At 37.1% G+C, this 19,147-nt stretch overlaps 1 protein-coding gene across 2 annotated transcripts in view; it reads right to left on the bottom strand.

Annotated features, from left to right (window-relative positions):
* vcla (vinculin a) overlaps window positions 1-17,396 on the bottom strand; it is a 41,129-nt gene extending 23,733 nt beyond the window's left edge. For both annotated transcript variants that reach the window (XM_039672178.2, XM_039672176.2), the window contains exons 1-6: window positions 16,825-17,396; window positions 8,266-8,336; window positions 4,773-4,923; window positions 2,074-2,182; window positions 1,220-1,342; window positions 684-844 (exon numbers count right to left, since the gene is read on the bottom strand). In XM_039672178.2, the coding sequence (XP_039528112.2) occupies window positions 684-844; window positions 1,220-1,342; window positions 2,074-2,182; window positions 4,773-4,923; window positions 8,266-8,336; window positions 16,825-16,992 (783 nt within the window). In that variant the 5' untranslated portion in view covers window positions 16,993-17,396. The remainder of the gene's footprint in view (window positions 1-683; window positions 845-1,219; window positions 1,343-2,073; window positions 2,183-4,772; window positions 4,924-8,265; window positions 8,337-16,824) is intronic.
* Between the last annotated feature and the right edge of the window lie 1,751 nt (window positions 17,397-19,147).

Genomic DNA, 19,147 nt, shown 5'->3' on the forward strand with positions numbered 1-19,147 from the left:
CTGGGGGAGTGGTAAAATGAGCCTATTTCCAAAAAAAGTGGAGTATCCCTTTAAGCTCAAATCAACAAACAAAAACTGTAGCCACGTGTCCTAACCAGACGGGATGCTGCGATATGCAATACAAATGTATATTGTACATGTTAATCAGAGATTTTGTCCACTCCAGACACACACGAGGCGACGGGAGATAAAATTTGAACTCAGTTAAAAAACTGATAATACACACATCAAATTTGTTGCAAATGTGAAGCAGAAGTGCTTTTGCAGAGAATCTTATCGCATTGCTTTTAGTTAGGACAAGGTGTAAGGAATGACATTCATTCCTAAAGCAACTATATTAATTATAAAGCATATGCAGCTATGCTTATAGTTTTTAACTGTAACTATGCTTATAGTTTTTTAACTATATTGAGTTTTCAATTTCTCCCATTCATATGTCTGAGTGGATCATCAAGGCTATTACATTATCATCAAAAATAAAATTTTCTGTGGATTTTTACATTACTAATGCCACTGTCAGGTTTACCTTTTGGAAATATAGTAAATTAAAAATTGTACACTTCAATTTCCCAGGGATGGTAGGAACTGTCTAATCTTTTGAAGCAAATGTAGCTTAATGTAACTGTTTAAGGTGGGGTTGTAGGAAGGAGTGTATGCGTTCATGTAAGTGATAAGGCTCATACTTTGTTGGCCCAGGCGTCCTCGTCCCAAGAAGTGAGTTGCAGCACTCTGATAATCTCGTTGATCTCGGCGCTCATCTTCTCAAACGTGTAGTTTCTGTTCTTCAAGGCCTCCTCCACACCGTGACTCTTAGTGCACTTGGTTGTCACAAAGATTTTAATTGCTAATGGGTATCAAAAAACATTTTTTAGTACTCCCTTTCATGGGCTATCTAAAACTACTTTACAGATCAATACTAAAGTGCAGTTTATATCTGATGTATCCAAAAATCAGGCAACCAATTATCTCCATATGAGTATACATATTTTCAAGCATCAACATTAAAAGCCTTTCTGCGTGTACAGATTATCCGCCATCAACCCGACTATTTATTGCTGAGCCAACTGCAGAAATCCAACTGGATGAAGGGAAAAATCTATCCCTCCCACTAAGGCGGTTAAATGGCTCCAATTATCAGTGTTGCCATATCAACGGCTGGCACACAGAGATGACATGCAGCGCGCACACACACACACACAGCGGTTCGCTGGTCTCTCACCAGATATGAGCACGGGAAGCAGTTCCTTCACTGTGTTCATGGAGGTGACCAGCATCACACGGTGCTCCTGGTGAGTCAGCTCCTGTTGCCGTTCGTCAATCATCTTTGCCATTTTCGTCATGCCTAACAAAAAATACATATTAAACAGCTGTCTCAGATATCTCTTATACTCACCAAGGCTCAATTTATATGATTAAAATAGTAATTTTGTGATAATATTATTACAATTTAAAATAACTGTTTTATATTTGTACTGTTTTACTATTTTACTGTACATTGTAAACTAATTTATTCATTACAGTAAATGTCTTTAGTGTCACTCCTGATCAATTTAATGTATCCTCACTGATTAAAGTTTTTTCTTTCAAAAAAAAAAAAAAAACTTACTGACCGCAAACTTTTGAACGGTTTGGGGTTAGTAAGTGCATATGTGATGTGCATTTCTGAAAAAAAAAAACTGTTTTTCAACAGTTCATGCTATACATTAAGCACAAATAGAAGCAAGAAAAAAGGCGACTAGAAACTGAAAATGCCTCACAAGTAGAAGTTCATCCCTCCAAAAAATACCACCGAATGAAAACAGTTGAATAGGACATGTATAACAAATAACAGTTTTTCATGGTCATAGTCATACCCTCATTTAAAGATTATTTTCTTAAAGAGTAACAAAAAACCTTTATAAAACAATCATTTAACAATAATAACAATGGATCCATTTCATCCAAATAATCCCTGCCAACTGTTCATTTGCATGAGTCAACATGTCAACAGCGTCAACTCAAATTCAAGTCAGAATGAAATGAAAACTCTTCAACAGGAAGTAACAGATACATAAAAGCATTACACAGAAGTACCTGGTCCCAGGTTTTTAGTGTAAGTGATCAAGTCCTCCATGGTTTCCACAACCTCTGCAACAGCCAGGTACTCCAGGATCCCCTTACACACGCGGATAATTTTACGCACCTAAAAAAGACATAAAATACCAATGATACAAAAGAAAAAGACATTTATTTGAAGGAAAAAAATTATCCAAAGAAACTTACAGTGCGCTCAGAATAACAGTATTAAATGATGTCCAATACATATATATATATATATATATATATATATATATATATATATATATATATATACATATATATATACAATTTATACTCTACCATTCAAAAGTTATGCTATACATTTTATACATTTATTTATTTCCTAGGATTCAAGCCCATGACATTTGCGTTGCTACCACCATGCTCTACCATTGAGAACTAATGCTTTATTTGGTAGGTTGCTGCCGCAAACAGGTGAACCCGCAAGATACAGCACAGTACCAAAACATCAAGCTTACTCAGTGCCCTTTGAACAACACAGCTCCTTGAGAAAGATGATAGCAGCACTATTAATAGAGCTCATAGAGTTAGCCTTCACCACAAACCAATGATCTAATATCTTCATGCCAATGGATGTACATACACACCACATCACACAATCTGAGCTCTATTGGAAATGTTTAATTTCATTAGAAATATTGGGTATTACTAATCACTTTTTAATAGTACAGCAGTTACTTGCACTAGATGATCTTAGGGAGCTTTTGGTTTTGAATACATATTATGAGCCTATTTACTCTGTGCTGCTGGGTTTTGCGTCTTGTCTTGTGATGAGAAATCTTGTGACACGCAGAAGTAGAAACTTCAAAAGTACTAGCTTGTGCTGATAGAAGACACACTGTGCAAGGCGGCTCACTCGGATCATGTGCTCCGGTGTGAGCTCCATTATGCTGCGCCCACACGGGAAGCTGGATATATGGTACATTAGGACCACAAGGTACTCCGCATGACAAGGGACTGTGTATTTAATGTTGTTAGGCCAGAAGAAAAGCTTTTTTTTTTTGTATAGATGATCCAAAGAATTCAAATTCAGGATGTCTTTACGAATCCAATCTTCAATCAGATTTGAAAAAGAAGAGAATAAAAAAAATACATGCATTTTACACATGATGATGATCTTTCCCAGATCTACTGAGGATTCACATGAAAGCGCACATGCAATATTCACATCCAAAAATCAAATAATCAACAGTACATGACTCACTTTGACAAGCAAATTGCTTGAAGATAAAAATATTGCTGTCTGTTAAATCTCTTTCAAGATGTATTATTTCCCAGAAAAAAAGGTGTAGGCCTAATATCTCCTCTCACTGTGCACTTTACAATCACAGATAACACAATTTTAAGTCTACATTTTAAAAATATTTCAAACTATAGCTGCACAATTAATTGTAAAAAGGTCGCAATATCGATTGAAACACACACGCAATCTCATTCAACTGACAACAACTCGCATGTGTCATTTGACAAAATCACACCGGAAGCTTCAAATCAGTGTTCACGCTGCCACTGAACCAATATAGTACACAGTATTGATATAAAACAGGTTCACAACCTCACAGGAGTGCGTTTCACCCAAAGCATCGTTGGCCAATTATGATCGCAATTTCCATTGAACTCTATTGGTAACGCCGGAACTTGGAACCATAGTTGGCTTTGGGAAACACACCCCAGTTTTATTTTTGATGTGTTAAAAATATTAGAATTATCAGAAGTACTTGAATAAAAGTTTATAGTTCAGATATAAACGCTAATGTCTATGGCAGCGAAAGTAACTTACTTGGTGCTTCAAATAACGATTGTATCAATTACATTGTTACGTAATAATGTAATTCAATCACAAAAATATATTTGTCATTTGTCACTGAATCACTCATTCAAGATATTCATTCAAAAGCGCTGATTCATGTAGTAATGAAACAAGTGAAGTATTTATAAGAGAATCATTGAATCAGTAATATACAGCCATTTATAAAAATAATGAATTCAGATAAATTAGCTAAACGTTTTAAATAGACTGCAGCAATAAACAATTTGTCAGAATCTCTAATAAGGTACATGCTATTTTGTGTATTGGTCTGTTCAGAATCATGGGAGAATCATAGCTAGAATCAAGCAGTTCTATTTAAAACACTTAATTTTTAAGATTTATTTAAAATATTATGTCATTCTTCTACCAGTGTGCAGTATTTGTTCACAAAGCCATAAAATCAATAATACTTTTTAATTGTGTGATCCAAGTTTAGGCTAATTTTAAGTCTATAATGCTCACCAAGGCTGCATTTATTTGATCACAAATACAGTAAAAAATAATAATATTGGGAAAGAGTATTATGCTTTTCAAAGATCTGTTTTCTATTTTAATGTAATTAATGTAAATGTTATTTATTCCTGTGATAGCAAAGATGAATTATTTTGATCCTTCAGAAATCATTCTAAAATTCTGATTTAGTGATCAAGAAACAATTCTTATCGTTACAATTATCAATTAAAAAAAAGAGTTGTGTTGCTTAGAATTTTTGTGGAAACCATGATACATCTAGTATTAGAAAGCATCCTAGCTGAATTAGGATGTAAGTGACACAGTTAAATCATTCATCTCAATTATTTTTAGGAAAATGAATCATCAGATGAAATTTCATCATTAAGATAGACCTCATTCCCATTAGTACCTCTGCCTCGTCAAAGGTCAAAAGCAGATCTGAAGTCCCAGAGAGGATGCCCCGCGAGCCATCAATGAGGTAATCACGGGCCGGGACAGAGTACGGGTCTGTCTTCAGCATCTGAGCTGCTTCCACAAGCTTCGCACAGGCATTCTCCACCCTGAGAAACAAGAAACATAATGACTGAGTATATATCATTTATATATCATTATATTCATAAATCATTTGTATTGGTTGGCCTTTTATACAGGCTCCAAAAAAAAAATCTAATATAAGATTTTTTTTATTTAAATCATACCGTATGAATTCCAAGGTCAAATCTCATCAATGCTAAATGAATTAAATATTAAGTGCAAAAAGAAAAACTATGCATTTGATTCAAATAAGAGGTGGCATTACTAACTGACTTAATTGCAATTAAATTACTGGCCCACTAAATCAGCTTTCCAGCAAGAAGAGTAAGATCTTCTCCCAGATAGATAACAATGTATTAATAGAAATTAAAACCACATCCCAGTCGCCCCATGGACCCCGGGACAGGAAAGCAAGATGATGACGTCTTCAGGAGAAGGCCTTTCATCATTATTCTGCGGTGGAGACCCAGACGTACGCAGACACCTCCCTGTATGAGGCACCACTCTGGTTTCGATGCTTACAACAGAGCCTATTTATAGAGAGGTTCACATTTCCTGTCACCAGCCACATGTGTGCTGATTGATGAGCCCTGTGCCAGCTTGTGTTTATGGTGCCAAAATCGTTTAGTTAGTACTAATGAAAATGTAATTCCTGATATCAGAAATAGACATCTTTTATATTAATATCAATAATTCACATTTTGAAATAGTACAAATTGAATTACCGATTAAAAAAATGCATCCTGTGGATTAATAAGCTAAAAATGGCAAATGTTTTAAATGATAAAAGCAATAATTGATACTTGATAGTTATTATTTACTGAGGGATGTGCATCCATATTGACCAGTATGTCCAGCCAATCAACATTTTAAATGTAATATAGGCAATGTCAATAGATTGCTTTCCATCTTGCTTTATTGCTGACTAGAGGTCGACCGATATGTTTTTTTTTTCACGCCGATGCCTATACCGCTATTTTGTAATCCAGGTTGGTCGATGGCCGATTAATGCTGCCGATTTATTTTGGCCGATATTTGCTTGGTTTTTAACCTCTATTTGAAAGATAAAATGTAAAAGAAATGATAATTACATAACATAGACAAACTTTGTCAACAAAAACATTTTATCCTCTCAAAAAATGTCCTGATGATTTTTGGTTTGTTTTGTTTGTTGATGGACAAAGACAAATGGACATAACCTAATGGGCTCTATGCACGGCGGTATTTCCGGTGAAGATGTAAGGATGCTCGATAACTTCCGCCGATCATAGAGTCCAATGCAATACCGAGAATTTATATTGAATTTTATACTCCATGGTTATACTAAAGAAACGTTAGTCACAAAAACAGATAAAACAGACACCCCTCGTTGTGTTTGTGCTTCTTTTTAAAATTATATTAAATAAACATAACTATATATAAAATTACATCTAAACGTATGTACGTTTCGTTTCAAAGACAGGAGGACAGTAAATTTCGAAGACTCTGCCATAATCCCGTTTTCCTCGATTTTCCTCCGCTTTAATCTCCACAACCGGAAATGGACGAGCATCCTTGCGTCAAATGCGGAACTTATGCATGCATATAGCCCATTATCACAAAAAAGGAGAAAAAAAACTTTTTTTATATATATATAAGATTTATTATATTTTATTTTATTTAACTTCTAACAATAACATATTTCACTAGTAAATTGCTGTTGAACGACAAAAACAACCACCAGATGGGAAAATGATTTTTTTTACAAAAACTTTAAATGCACCACAACGCACTGTCCGTCTGTTGTTCTTCAGACAACGACATCCCGCTGTTGGACCTTTTAGTCTACAGTGAAGTACTGTCACACTTAACACTGTTTTAACACTGGATTTTAAGCATGTTTAATCCAGCTACTAACTAATGGTCAGTGTTGTGCCTGAACGCGTTCATATTTAGGTCTGCTGCTCACTCGGCTGGAAAATGATTCTAGCGGCAGCGTGCGTCAAACACATGTTCCACGACAACACTAGGCTGCCCACAGATGCGCCTACCTAATAATCGGATTGATATACTTGGATATTGGCCGATGCCGATTATGTTAAAAAATGCCAAAAAAAATAAAAAATTATAATTAAAAATAATTAAAAAATAAAAAATAATTAACACAATATTAGAAAAAAAATAATTAAAAAATACAGATTAATCGGTCGGCCAATTAATCGGCCGACCTCTATTGCTGACTGGGAGACTAGATAATCAAACACTGAGGACAGAAGGTGTCCACTTGAAGACCCTTGAGATGTCCCCTACTCGGTTCAATCCAGACGGTTGTCGTGCTGGTCCACTGGGGAGACCACACTGTAGTTGCAGCCGTTGTGACAAAGCTACGTCTTAGTTTGTGCTTATCTTGGCGAAAGCCAAGCACAAATCAGCATGGATACGTCCAGTGAATGCGATGAATAGTCCTTCTGGCAACAAGGGAAAGACCTTGTGACAGCCTGGAGGAGGAAAGAAACCCCTTTCCTCCTCCAGGCTGGGGAGACCTCACTGTAGTTGCAGCCGCTGTGTGGTATTAGTATATTTCTGCCCTCAGCCATTCCCCCCATGAAAGAGAGGGGTGGGGTAAGCAGTTGCTCAATATCATATACACCGAAACAGGTCAGTGTGAACAAAGCTGTTTTTGAGGAAGTATTTTACAAACTTTACATGAACCCCCAGAAGAATCATACCAACTAGTGGAAAATGGGCATCCGATGACCCCTTTAAGTTGTGGGAAGCAAAGGAACAAACACCTCTTTGTGTTCTCTGTGACTTTCTGACTGAGACTGAGAGAGCGAGGAAAAAAAAATTGTGAAAGACAGACACAAACAGACAGTGCATCAATATTAAATAGATTCAACACTAACTGCTCCATCTACATCAGATACCAAGACACCACTTCACACACCCGGGGAGACACTAGGGAGAGCAGTCATATAGTTTTTACGTAGAATTATCAATAATGCATTGTAAGCTCGCTGGAATACGCCCCCAATCTTTAGCAGTGAGGGTATGACTCAGCCCCTGACGGCAAGCAAACGGACCTAATTTAACTTCCACATCACATTATGGAGCATTCTTCAGTATCAAGACATCCAAAGACCTCATGCACTCTGAAATCAGGCTTTATAGGAGCCTAATATTGTGTAAAATAAGGATAAACAAACAGCTTCTGATGTTTAGACAATCCTATCTTATGTTTAATCACTTAAAACTTCTTTTGACAAGGCAAAGAAATGCACATGGCTTGTTAATGCTGTTCAATGAGCGTGTCTGTGTTCAGTGTGATCAGAGTTTATGTATGATCACATGATGAGCGCCTGGAGAGAGACAAGAAGTACAGGTCTTACTTAATGAAGGCCGGAGGCATGTCTCTCTTCATAATCTTGTCTTCTGTGGTCTGAACCGTCTCCTTCCCCACCTAAGAACACATGCAAAACAAGCTTGTTTACAAGATGCATAATGATGAGACCATTTACATGCATTTTTATTTTTCTTACACCAGCTGTAACAAAGTTATTCACACAGGGATAAGCTTCAGCCCTCAGGCACACCAGATTGACAAAGCTTGTGAATGGGGTCGCTCTGAGTATCTGGACACAATAAGGGCCTATCTGTTTTGAATGAGCACTGAGGCTGATCTGCTGCTCGCTGTCTGGGACGCTGCCAGTACCTCCAAGTGTCAAATATAAAACAACAACAATCCACAACCCATGCTGATCATCTGCCATTACTACACCCATTTATTATTAAAATGATACAAAATAACTAGAGCCCGACAGATAAAGAATTTTGAAGGCCGATACCGATACAAATATTTGTTGGTTTTAAAATCCGATATATCGGCCCATATTATTATAATATTTTTTTTATTTCAGAAACGCGCAACAAAATATTAAAGGTGCAATGTGTAACAAAGTTGAGTATCTATTAACAGAAATGCAATATGACATCCGTAACTATGTTTTCAGTGGTGTATAAAGAACTTACTTAATTAGCCGTAATGTTTTTATTACCTTAGAATGAGACATTAATAGCTCCATAACCGAGGGAATCCCCTTCTATGAAGGTCGCCATGTTGTGACGTCATATTCCTACCGTAGCCGAACGCGAACACACAGCGCTACAGAACGCGTTTCATCACTACCGTGAAAGAGAAGTAGCGGAAAGCTGGAAGCTAGCCTTACACTCCGTGAGTAGTGACTTTTCCCTTGTGAGTGGTGTAAAATATGTAGTTGGGATTGTTTCATGTAACTTAGTTCTCCCTCGCTGTGTTATGGGTTTGTTATGTTGGGGATAGATGTGCTGTTACGTTCGTGAGACAGCTGATGATTATATTCATGTCATTGACCGTAAAACAGTACGTTACAGGAATCACTAACCCGTCGATAGAGACTTTTACTAAAGTCTTTTATCACTAAAGTCGATCGCGAAGAATTTTAAAAATAAGAGAAAAAAAGCCTATTGTGTGTAGTAAATAGTATCTATGGGATGCGGAGATGACATGATTGTAACAGCGCGCGCAGTTCCGACCTTTGGACTCATGCAGACGCGTCCCAGCTCAGCCACAGTAACAGCTCATATTAGCCAGCTAAACTATTACTACCCTGTTAGAAAAAATATATAGCTGCTCCCTCGCTGTATTATGGGTTTGCTACAGTATGTGGGGAGAAATGTGCTGCTGGTTACGTTTGTGAGACAATCAGCTGATTATTATTTTATTAAATTATATATTAAAACCCTTGATCCTCACCTGACTATGGCTTTGTAAACAGACAGTATTCATGATGTGGTTTATAATGGACTGTGGTACAGAAACAGTGACAATGTTACACACTCTTGGCTTACTCTGGCTATTCTCTGCTGTCTCAGCCGACGAGATGTTTGTCCCGTTTTAGCAACCGTAGCTTCTTCGAAAGGGAGGGGTGAGCAGTGGGCGGAGCCCTTAGTGCAAACCTGGTGCAAACTCGCAACCGAACCACTAGATGTCGCTAAAAGTCACACATTGCTCCTTTAACAGATTTCCCTATTGTCCCTAACATTAGTTATTTGTTATTTGGTATAAAAGAAACGTGTTTCTTTTGTCAAAACATAACAGAGGAACATCAAAATATATTAAAGATCTGATAAATAAAATAATAATTAGTCCCTACATAGCCTTATTAGCTAACTTATAATTACAATGTCAGTTTACTTATCCCTTTACCTGCACTTTTTAAATTCTTTCCATCAAGCTACTTCAAACCATTTTCAATCATCGGTTGCTGCCTGCCTTTTTAAAACCTATTTAGCGATTCTAATCTAAATCCATTACAGAACGACAGTCTGCAACGCACACTTGGCGTCGTAGGATGTGTGGCGCGTTATACACGAGTGTTGCCAACAGGGACGGTGTAGAGTGCCCTCTGGTGCACAAACTATACAACTCCAACACTCATGACATGGTTAAAGCGTGATTTTTCCGTTTTTATTTTATTTTTGAAATATTCATTTATCGGCCATTATAACTACCGATGCTGGTATTTTAGAAAATGCCTAATATCGGCTGATAATATCGGCCTGCCGATATATCGGTCTGGCTCTAAAAATAACAATATACATAAAACATACATATATGTAAAAAAAAAAATACAATGAAATAGGGGAGGGGAGGGGCATTCTATAAGTTTATGGCTCCTGTCAACCAACATTCGTCATAATATCTTATTTTTTGTTCAATAGAAGAAACTTATTTTCATTTTACTAAACATTGTTATTAAACTATTTTCTAATTATTCAATTCATGCCGATGAATGTCTGTTTCAAATTGATTCAAGTCATTGACTTTTTTTGCATCATGCAAAAATACTTTTGGCTAAACGTCCAACCCTATCAGCCATTAATCTGAAAAATAAATAAATAAATAAATAAATAAATAGAGCCCTTAATTAAAATACAATACAATACAATTAAAATACAGCCCTTGATTCTCTCTTACATTACACAAAACCATTAAATCATAATCCTGAAGTGACACGATATTAGACCACAAGCACACACACATGGTTTATTTGGCCTTTCACTGGACATAAGGAATGACATTACAGTGTCCTTCTTTAGAGTCCACTAATGCAGAGATAGCAGCAGAACAGAGAGATGTTTGTTATCTCTGCACAGCACATGGCCACTTCCCGCCGGCTCTTATTTTCCAATGATGTAATCACACCAAGGCAATCAAATTAATTTGTCTGTCCTCCATCTCTGAAACGTATTTGAAGACGACATTCAACCTCCCATCAAACTCTAGTCACTATCATGAGTTGAAATTTGTATCTATTTGTAACCATTGATCGCATTGGAGTTGTGTATATGGAGGATGGTGCTTTTGTAGTGCACACTCTTTTACTGGGCCCTAATTGGGTGAAGGGGACCCATAAATACGTCAACTGGGTTAACTGCTGGGCTAAAGTGGGAACAGCAATTACATTTGCACTCACAGTAGCCAGTCACAAACATCAGTCCTGTGCACGATGATGCCTGTGTGCATGCCTGTTTGGTACAGTATGTACTGAATAAGAATGAAGTCTTTCCGGATAAACATGAAGTACCCTTCCACCAGTCAAATTGTCATGTGGTCAGTCAAAGGGTTGAACTCTTGCACATATTATTTTCAGTGTATCTGAGACTTATTATTGTCTATTGGCACATCCAAACGCTCTTCTCGGTGGGGCCTCCACCTTTCACTTCTCTTGAGATACTGGACCTTCAACAACATTCTCCATGGTTTATTCTTAGCTCAGTCCTGGTCTGTTAGGCCATCTGAGGGGCAAGAGGCAAAAAGCAATGCTGGCAAATAAGAGCAAGTTTATAAGCAAGCACCGAAGATTCTAAAGCAACAAATGAACAGGTATAATTGCACAAAATATGTATTTAGATTAGAACAATACCAAAGTCCTTTTAGGCAAGTTGTGCCACTCGGCTGACATCTTGGTAACGCCTCCGGGCAGCTATTTCGAACTAACAAGACCAGGCTCCTATCTAAATGAATGGGCAGAGAGTCAGAACTGCACTTTCACTGGTCACCGGGACATAAAAACTGCATGTATAGAAACAGCAGTAAAATATGATAAAAAATCGTCGAAAAAGTTTGATGACTTTGCACCAAAAAAAGGCATACAATGCATACAACCGCCATCTTTGGCGTTACAGGTTTTCCCTATATAGTTGTACTGAGGATTTACAAAGTGGCATGTCTCTATATAGATTGTCTCTGACAATACTGAATCAGGTATCCTTGCTATTACTACCTGCACCTAAACTTAGATGAGGAAAATAAAGCAGTAAATATGTGCTGACAAAGCACTATCCAATTTCAGAAAAAGATAACAATTCTACCGTACAAACCTGTTAATTGGTTAACTATAAGCTACCTTAGGTTTGCAATGAAAAATACTATTGCCATTTTAAAAAACACAATATGATCATAATTTATGAGAAAAAAATTAATACAACATTTACAGTGGAATGTAATGTTTTTTGTTACCATTTATGAGCATCAATCCATTCTATATAAAATTTTAAATTATAAAGTAATTAGGGCCCGAGCAGGACCCTATTGTTTTTGCTCTGTTCTTTATTATTGTTTTTTTTTTTTTTTTTTTTGTATTTAAGTGATCAGAATTAAGGTCTGCTCACACTAAGAATAATCTGTATCCTGCAGTTATGTTGACAGACCATAACTGAACTGCTCAATTACAATAGACATAACATCATCTATTAGTGTAGATACTATAATACTTATCATTATTTATAGTTATCGCTGATCTGAACGGGTGGTTATGGTTCTGTTTTTGTGCAGGTGACACTATAAACTGCCTATACTGTCAATTTTTATCAGCTGTGGTTCATGGAAATGGATCATTACATTTTGCAGCGCCATTCTATTTCATCATCACCTGTAAAAAAAAAACTATTTACCATCAATTTAAATGTATTTTTTTCTTTTAAAGCGTTGCGACATGAGTAACAGGACAGTTGATGAAGCAACCACCCGTTCAATGACACTGGCTCATAAAAAAACTAAATGGATATATGACATCTGACATGATTCATTCTCATTCCTCTAATGGTCATTTGTGTGTGAGGGTTGCACTGGCCACATACAATGTGTATGTGTGCTAGAATGTGACGGCACAAACAGTAAGATGTCTTTCCTTCAGCCAAAAGAAAATCAGGTGCGACTGCATTCTCTCTCCATGATGGCTGTTTATATAACAAGGCTCCTGCTCTGTCACAGCATTCTGTCATCCGCCGAATGTTTACACTCAGAAGTGTCTCTTATTGATTCCCACAAACTCCTCAAAGACTCACGACTCCTTTAAAGGGAAACTTTGCACACACACTAGTTGAACCATAAAAGGATCGACTTTATAAAAGGCCCCTCGGCCACACATTTGTCAGTTTTCGTGGTGTTGAACGAAGCATATGGGTAACAGAAAGACATACTCAAGAGGCAGAGATACATCGATTGTGTACTTTTGATGCATAATTAATGCAGAGTGAGTATAGCAGTTGTAGCTTCGCTAAAAAGGCTGTTTGATCTCAGGTGCATTAGTGCTGTGATAATGGATTCTGAGAGAGCAGTCCAGGTCAGCATCTGCTCCGGCTCCTGTCTATCGGCCCACTGTCAGATATCATTAATCACAATTCAGACGATTTCAGAGAACAAGACTAGAGAGGCCGGACTTAGAGAACTTGTGCATTATGGACGATCACAAGACATAAGGTGCAACTGTTAAGTCACACAACTGCCCACTTCCACAAAACTTCAGCCAAGACTTACACTGAATCTGTTTCATTACATTTTTGTAAAAGAAATGATTACTTTTATTCAGCAAAAAAAAAAAAGCATTAAAAACAGTGACAGAAATTTTTTGTAACATTATTGTTTTACTGTTTCTAATAAATCTAAAAAAAAAAAATTCTATTTATCAAAGAATCCTGGAAAAAAAACAATTGTTTGTAAAAAAAAAAAAAAAAAAAAAAAAAAAAAAAACACAATCCTTGGTAAGGGACTTATTTTTAAAAAATCTCACCAACTCACACTTTTGAATGGTAGTGAGCATGTTTATATATAAAACGTTTCTATGGGCTTTCCAGTGGTCGATACCAATAACGGTCAACCTCCGTTATTGAGTTTAAGTTTTTGGTGAGTTTACAAGACATTAAGTTTTTGGTGAGTTTGCATGATATATATTTTTTCCAAAGGAACGACGTGCTGAATGATCTGAACTGTATGAACGGCATTCGGGGATCGACTTATCGAGACTATTTTCTAAGATGGCTCCTGTCCTGTCTGTATACACGAAGTGAACTGTCTTTATAATGTATCTTCTTATTAAATGGTCTGTACACTTACAAAGTTCTCAATGCTTCGAATGCTTACTGTGTTAGTGTGGGGCTATTTTGACCATTGTTAGTGGTATAAACAAGCGATTTCTTTTTACTTAGTAAATGCCCCCATAGCATTATACGCTAAACAATTTTTAGAGATAAAACTCTTTACATTCAATTATCATGAAAACAAATCTCAGAGAACGGTAGACTAGGTAACAATATTTTATTAGACCAAAGGTTCATTTTGCACAAGAGTTCTCCTTTAAGAGCTTAGCCATGAATGACATAAATGGCACATATTGCATATGGACGGTATGCCAATGGGTCTTTTCCAATGCACTGTGACAGACTTGGCTGAAAAGACAGACAGACAGACGGACAGACAGACAGACAGACATGGAGACTCCCCTCCAGGCCAGCCAGACCCCTGCTGTTTTCTCCGTTAAGAGTCATACTTCATTACAGTCCTACAACACCCAGCAATGACCATTAATCAGTCCAACTGTGTCTATTATATATTATAATATTTTGTCTAAGCTTGAACTAGAGAGTTATTTAGTGGCATTAGCATTACAATAAACAATTGCATGCTCGATTCTTTATTTGTCACAATTAGGGCCATTATACATATTGGTTGACAAACTAATGTCTTACCACAATCTCAAAGTGACCAAGAGAATGTTGACTTTCTAAACATAGAACAGTCTCCAAGATACAGACCAGTCTTAAGAGTGATAAGAGATGTAAAGCCTCTTCGCTCAGCCTTGATTTCGAGGCATGGCTGATGTTTGGGACACTTTAGCAGAAACAGGTGCTACATATGAGAGAGGTGCTGGTACTCTGGGATGTCTCCAGTGAAGACGCTGACACCTTAGACTTCCTCAAGCCAGCAGGGAGTCACTTTCCCTGCATGAAACACCCCCTACAGCCATGCACTGTGAGACTGTGTTACTTCCCCAGCTAGAAGACCTATTTATTCCCGGCACAAAATGCTCACTCCCTATTTGTGACTTACTCACATAGGAGGATTCTTCTCGCATTACTTTACCTAATGATAGCTGGGAGTAAGTTACCAAATAAACAAAAAGAAACAGAAAGCACTTCTGAATACTGAAAGCATTTCTGCATTTACAAAAAAAAAAAACCCTAAAAACTCTTGTAGGTCCTGCTTGTGTTAAACCACTCACAACTTGGAATAGAATAGAATAGAATAGAATAGAATAGAATAGAATAGAATAGAATATTTAACTAGAAACTTACTAGAACCAATGTTTTCATTTTCAAATGCAAATGAGTTATTTAAAAATACACACAAAGCCTTAAACAATAGAATACAGAACAGAATTGAAAAGAATATTTAACTACACATTAAAAGTTACAAGAAGGCAGAAATTATCAAATGAGAACTGAACACAATAGAATTCAGTAGACTGGGGGTATAGAATGGAACACAACAGCTTGTGCAGACCAGAAATGACATCAAACTATGTGAATTATAAACAGGATTTCATAACTTTACAGATACTACATGAATGAATGCTCAATTCAATAACAGACTGAGAACTTTCTTCAAGTAGAGACTCCCTTATTGAGACCAAAAAGGAAGGAGAACATACCAGCATGAATCTGTCTGGTTGCTGTGGGTGCACTGGGAAAATAACGGTACAGGTTTCTGAGATTAATGATTCTGTTTTTGATGTTTCCTGGAAACAACACCGGAACTTAAAGTACTTTTCTAAACAGATGAACTCCCTGTACAAAGAAGAATACTGCCCACCTATAAAGAAGCTATTCTGTATCATCACACTCAGTTCATCTTTATGATGCAAACCTCATGGCTTCCAGTCATTTTATTTGTTTAAAATACTGTAACAGGATAAGGCATTTAGGCAACATTTAGCTGAAGGTGTCACCTTATCATTCAATCAGCACTTCCAGATATCACATACAGCCCTTTGTAACACAAACACAACCTTTGAGAGGCACTTAATTTACCGTGTGAAGTTAACAGAAAACTCACACTGTCCAACACTTTCTTGACACCTGCTGTGATTCTCCTCATTGATCCATCAGGACCATGTGTTTACAGTAATAAAGTCATATTTGATTCATAACCAAAACCATTATGGTCAGTTTACACTCGAAGAAGGCATTTTCAGTTCCTAATGCAATGCAACACCCACATTCGTCACATCACGACCCTTTGCAAAATTACCAAGATAAACAATAACTTCCACCAAAATACCACAAACCAAAAATACAACAAAGCAGTAGGCTACATTTTCACAAAAACTGTGTGTTAGCCAGCCAATGTCAAGAAAAAAAGGACAAGTTTTATACTAAGTGGAGAAGATCTCATATTATGATTTACAGCAGGCTCTATAACAATAACTGTGGTGTGGTATTTAGGAAGAACCTGTGGTTGCCATGGTATTTAGTAATAAAGGGAGATGTTTTAACGGAATGAAGTGCGTGTTGATAAAACAGCATATAAACTAAAACACAAGATGCTGTATGGATGACAGGACTCTCACCCGCACGAGGTTGCTGACAGCCGCTTGCACTGCCGCCACTGGGCTGGTGAGATCTGGGATCGCTTTCCCATCAACTTCGCCCTCCTCGTGCATGATAACCAAGTGAGATATCTGCTGAGCCACCGGCTCCAGGATACTCTCTATCGTCTTGGTATGGAAAACTGGCATCCTGAAATCTAAATATCCTCAACACAACTGAGAATAAGGCACGTGTTCGCTCTGTCCTGCGCTTTCCCCCGTTATTTCTTCCAAGGGCACCACGAACCAAACGTCTATATCCCACTCATGCAGCGAAATCCCTAAACGCCTCCTCAACAACCGACGCCTTCTGTGGATAACCCAAGCCAGGCGCCCGGTGAGTGCGAACGAACACACGGCTTGAAAGAGTCAGTGCTCGTAAACCAATCAGCGCAAAGGTTTCACGCAAATCGGAGCAGCTGATTGGTCGGCGCTGACGCTGTTTCCACTCTTCTCCCTACCTGGGTTAAAGAGCTTCCCTGACTACGTTATGCAGTCAGTAGCCAAAAAGGGAATGCGTCGGAATGGAATGCCAAAGTGAGGATTCCGTGGATTACATTTGATTTTAATGATAGGTAATGGTGTTAGTGAAACGGAAACAAAGTAACTGATCCTCGATGACAGACCATGCAAGCATGTCTATTCTTAGCCTGCAGCTTTTAATTCTGATCATCTGCTGATGTCTTCTTCATGTGCTCATTTCTGCATGGCAGCATGAAATGTGTCGCTGTTGGACAATTAATCTTAGTTTTAGATAATGCATTTTCATATTCATGAGATTCACAAGATAAGATTCATAAGTTCAGGTAAATCATTCTGATTATCTGATTCTCAAGAAACATTTTGGTAACACTTTTTTTCACAGTGTCTGCCTACTTCTTGTCATAGTAACAGTAAATGATGCAATTACTTGAAGCTAACCCTAAACCAAACCTTAACCCTATGCCTAGCTATAGGCCTAGCCTATGTTGTTAATTAATAGTAGGCTACTCAGTATTTAAATGTATAATTACACTAATTTACACTTAAATGTATTAATAATAACATTTGGTAATATTTTGTAATATTTATAGGCCTATATATAGGTTGACACTGTAAAGAGTATTTCCTTAAGGCTACTGTACTTGACTACACTTTTTAATCAACTTGAGTATTGTTTTTTAAACTTTTTTTCTGTCAAGGTCCTTGAACTTGCACACAGTGCACATAACACACACACACACACACACACACACACACACACACACACACACACACACACAAAACAAAAATTAGGAAAAGATAGGGACTGATGAGATGTGGGGGATGGGTATCTTATATTATATTATCTTATTATATCATATTTTATTTTATACAGGATTGACAATGGCAATTGTTACATAGGTAGAAGCATGGAATTAAAAATCTACCAACACAATATGGGCAGTATGGTGGTAGTGGGGAGTGGGATGGTGATGGTAATGACAATGGTAATAAATAACAAATGGTTACTTTGTTTACGCATACACACACACACACATACCCACACTCACACCCGCTCACATACACACTTAGATCAAACACTTAAATCACTCTTGCCACTGCTGGAATTATGGATTTACAAGATTGCTCACTACTGCACTGGTTTGTTTGTTTGTATGTATGCCTGACTGTTAAATAAAAAAATAAAATAAAATAAAAAGTAGTAACATAACATCAGTCAGGGGGCGATTTTGGTGGCATGGGTTGCATTTTGGTTGGAAATGAAAGTCGTGTTGACGTCAGAACCCAACGTCTGATTGAGAGTCAGAACCCAATATCAGATTGACATTGGATTTTGGTTGGAAATGAAAGTCGAAACAAAAAGTCGATTCTCATTTTCAACCACAATACAACATTGGTCCAACGTTGGAGATTGACGTCAATTTGACCAACCTGATTTTCATTTTCAACATTGGGCTTGGTCTTGTTTTGGAGCACACTAGCTTATAGACAAAATATTCATACTAAAAGCCTCATTGAGACTTTAAATAGGGCACTATTTCACATTTAATTGTCTTTATGACAGTTTTTAATCCATTTTAATGTGTCCTCGCTGAATAGAAGTATATATATATATATATATATATATATATATATATATATACATTGGGTTCATTGGGTTCTGACATCAGACATTGGGTTCTGATGTCAACACGACTTTCATTTCCAACCAAAATGCAACCCATGCCACCAAAATCGCCCCCTGACTGATGTTACTACTTTTTTTTATTTTTTATTTAACAGTTAGACATACATACAAACAAACCAACATAGTGCAGTAGTG

Source organism: Pimephales promelas, chromosome 11, assembly GCF_988280905.1.
Source record: "Pimephales promelas chromosome 11, fPimPro1.hap1.1, whole genome shotgun sequence".
In the NCBI taxonomy this organism is placed as follows: domain Eukaryota; kingdom Metazoa; phylum Chordata; class Actinopteri; order Cypriniformes; family Leuciscidae; genus Pimephales; species Pimephales promelas.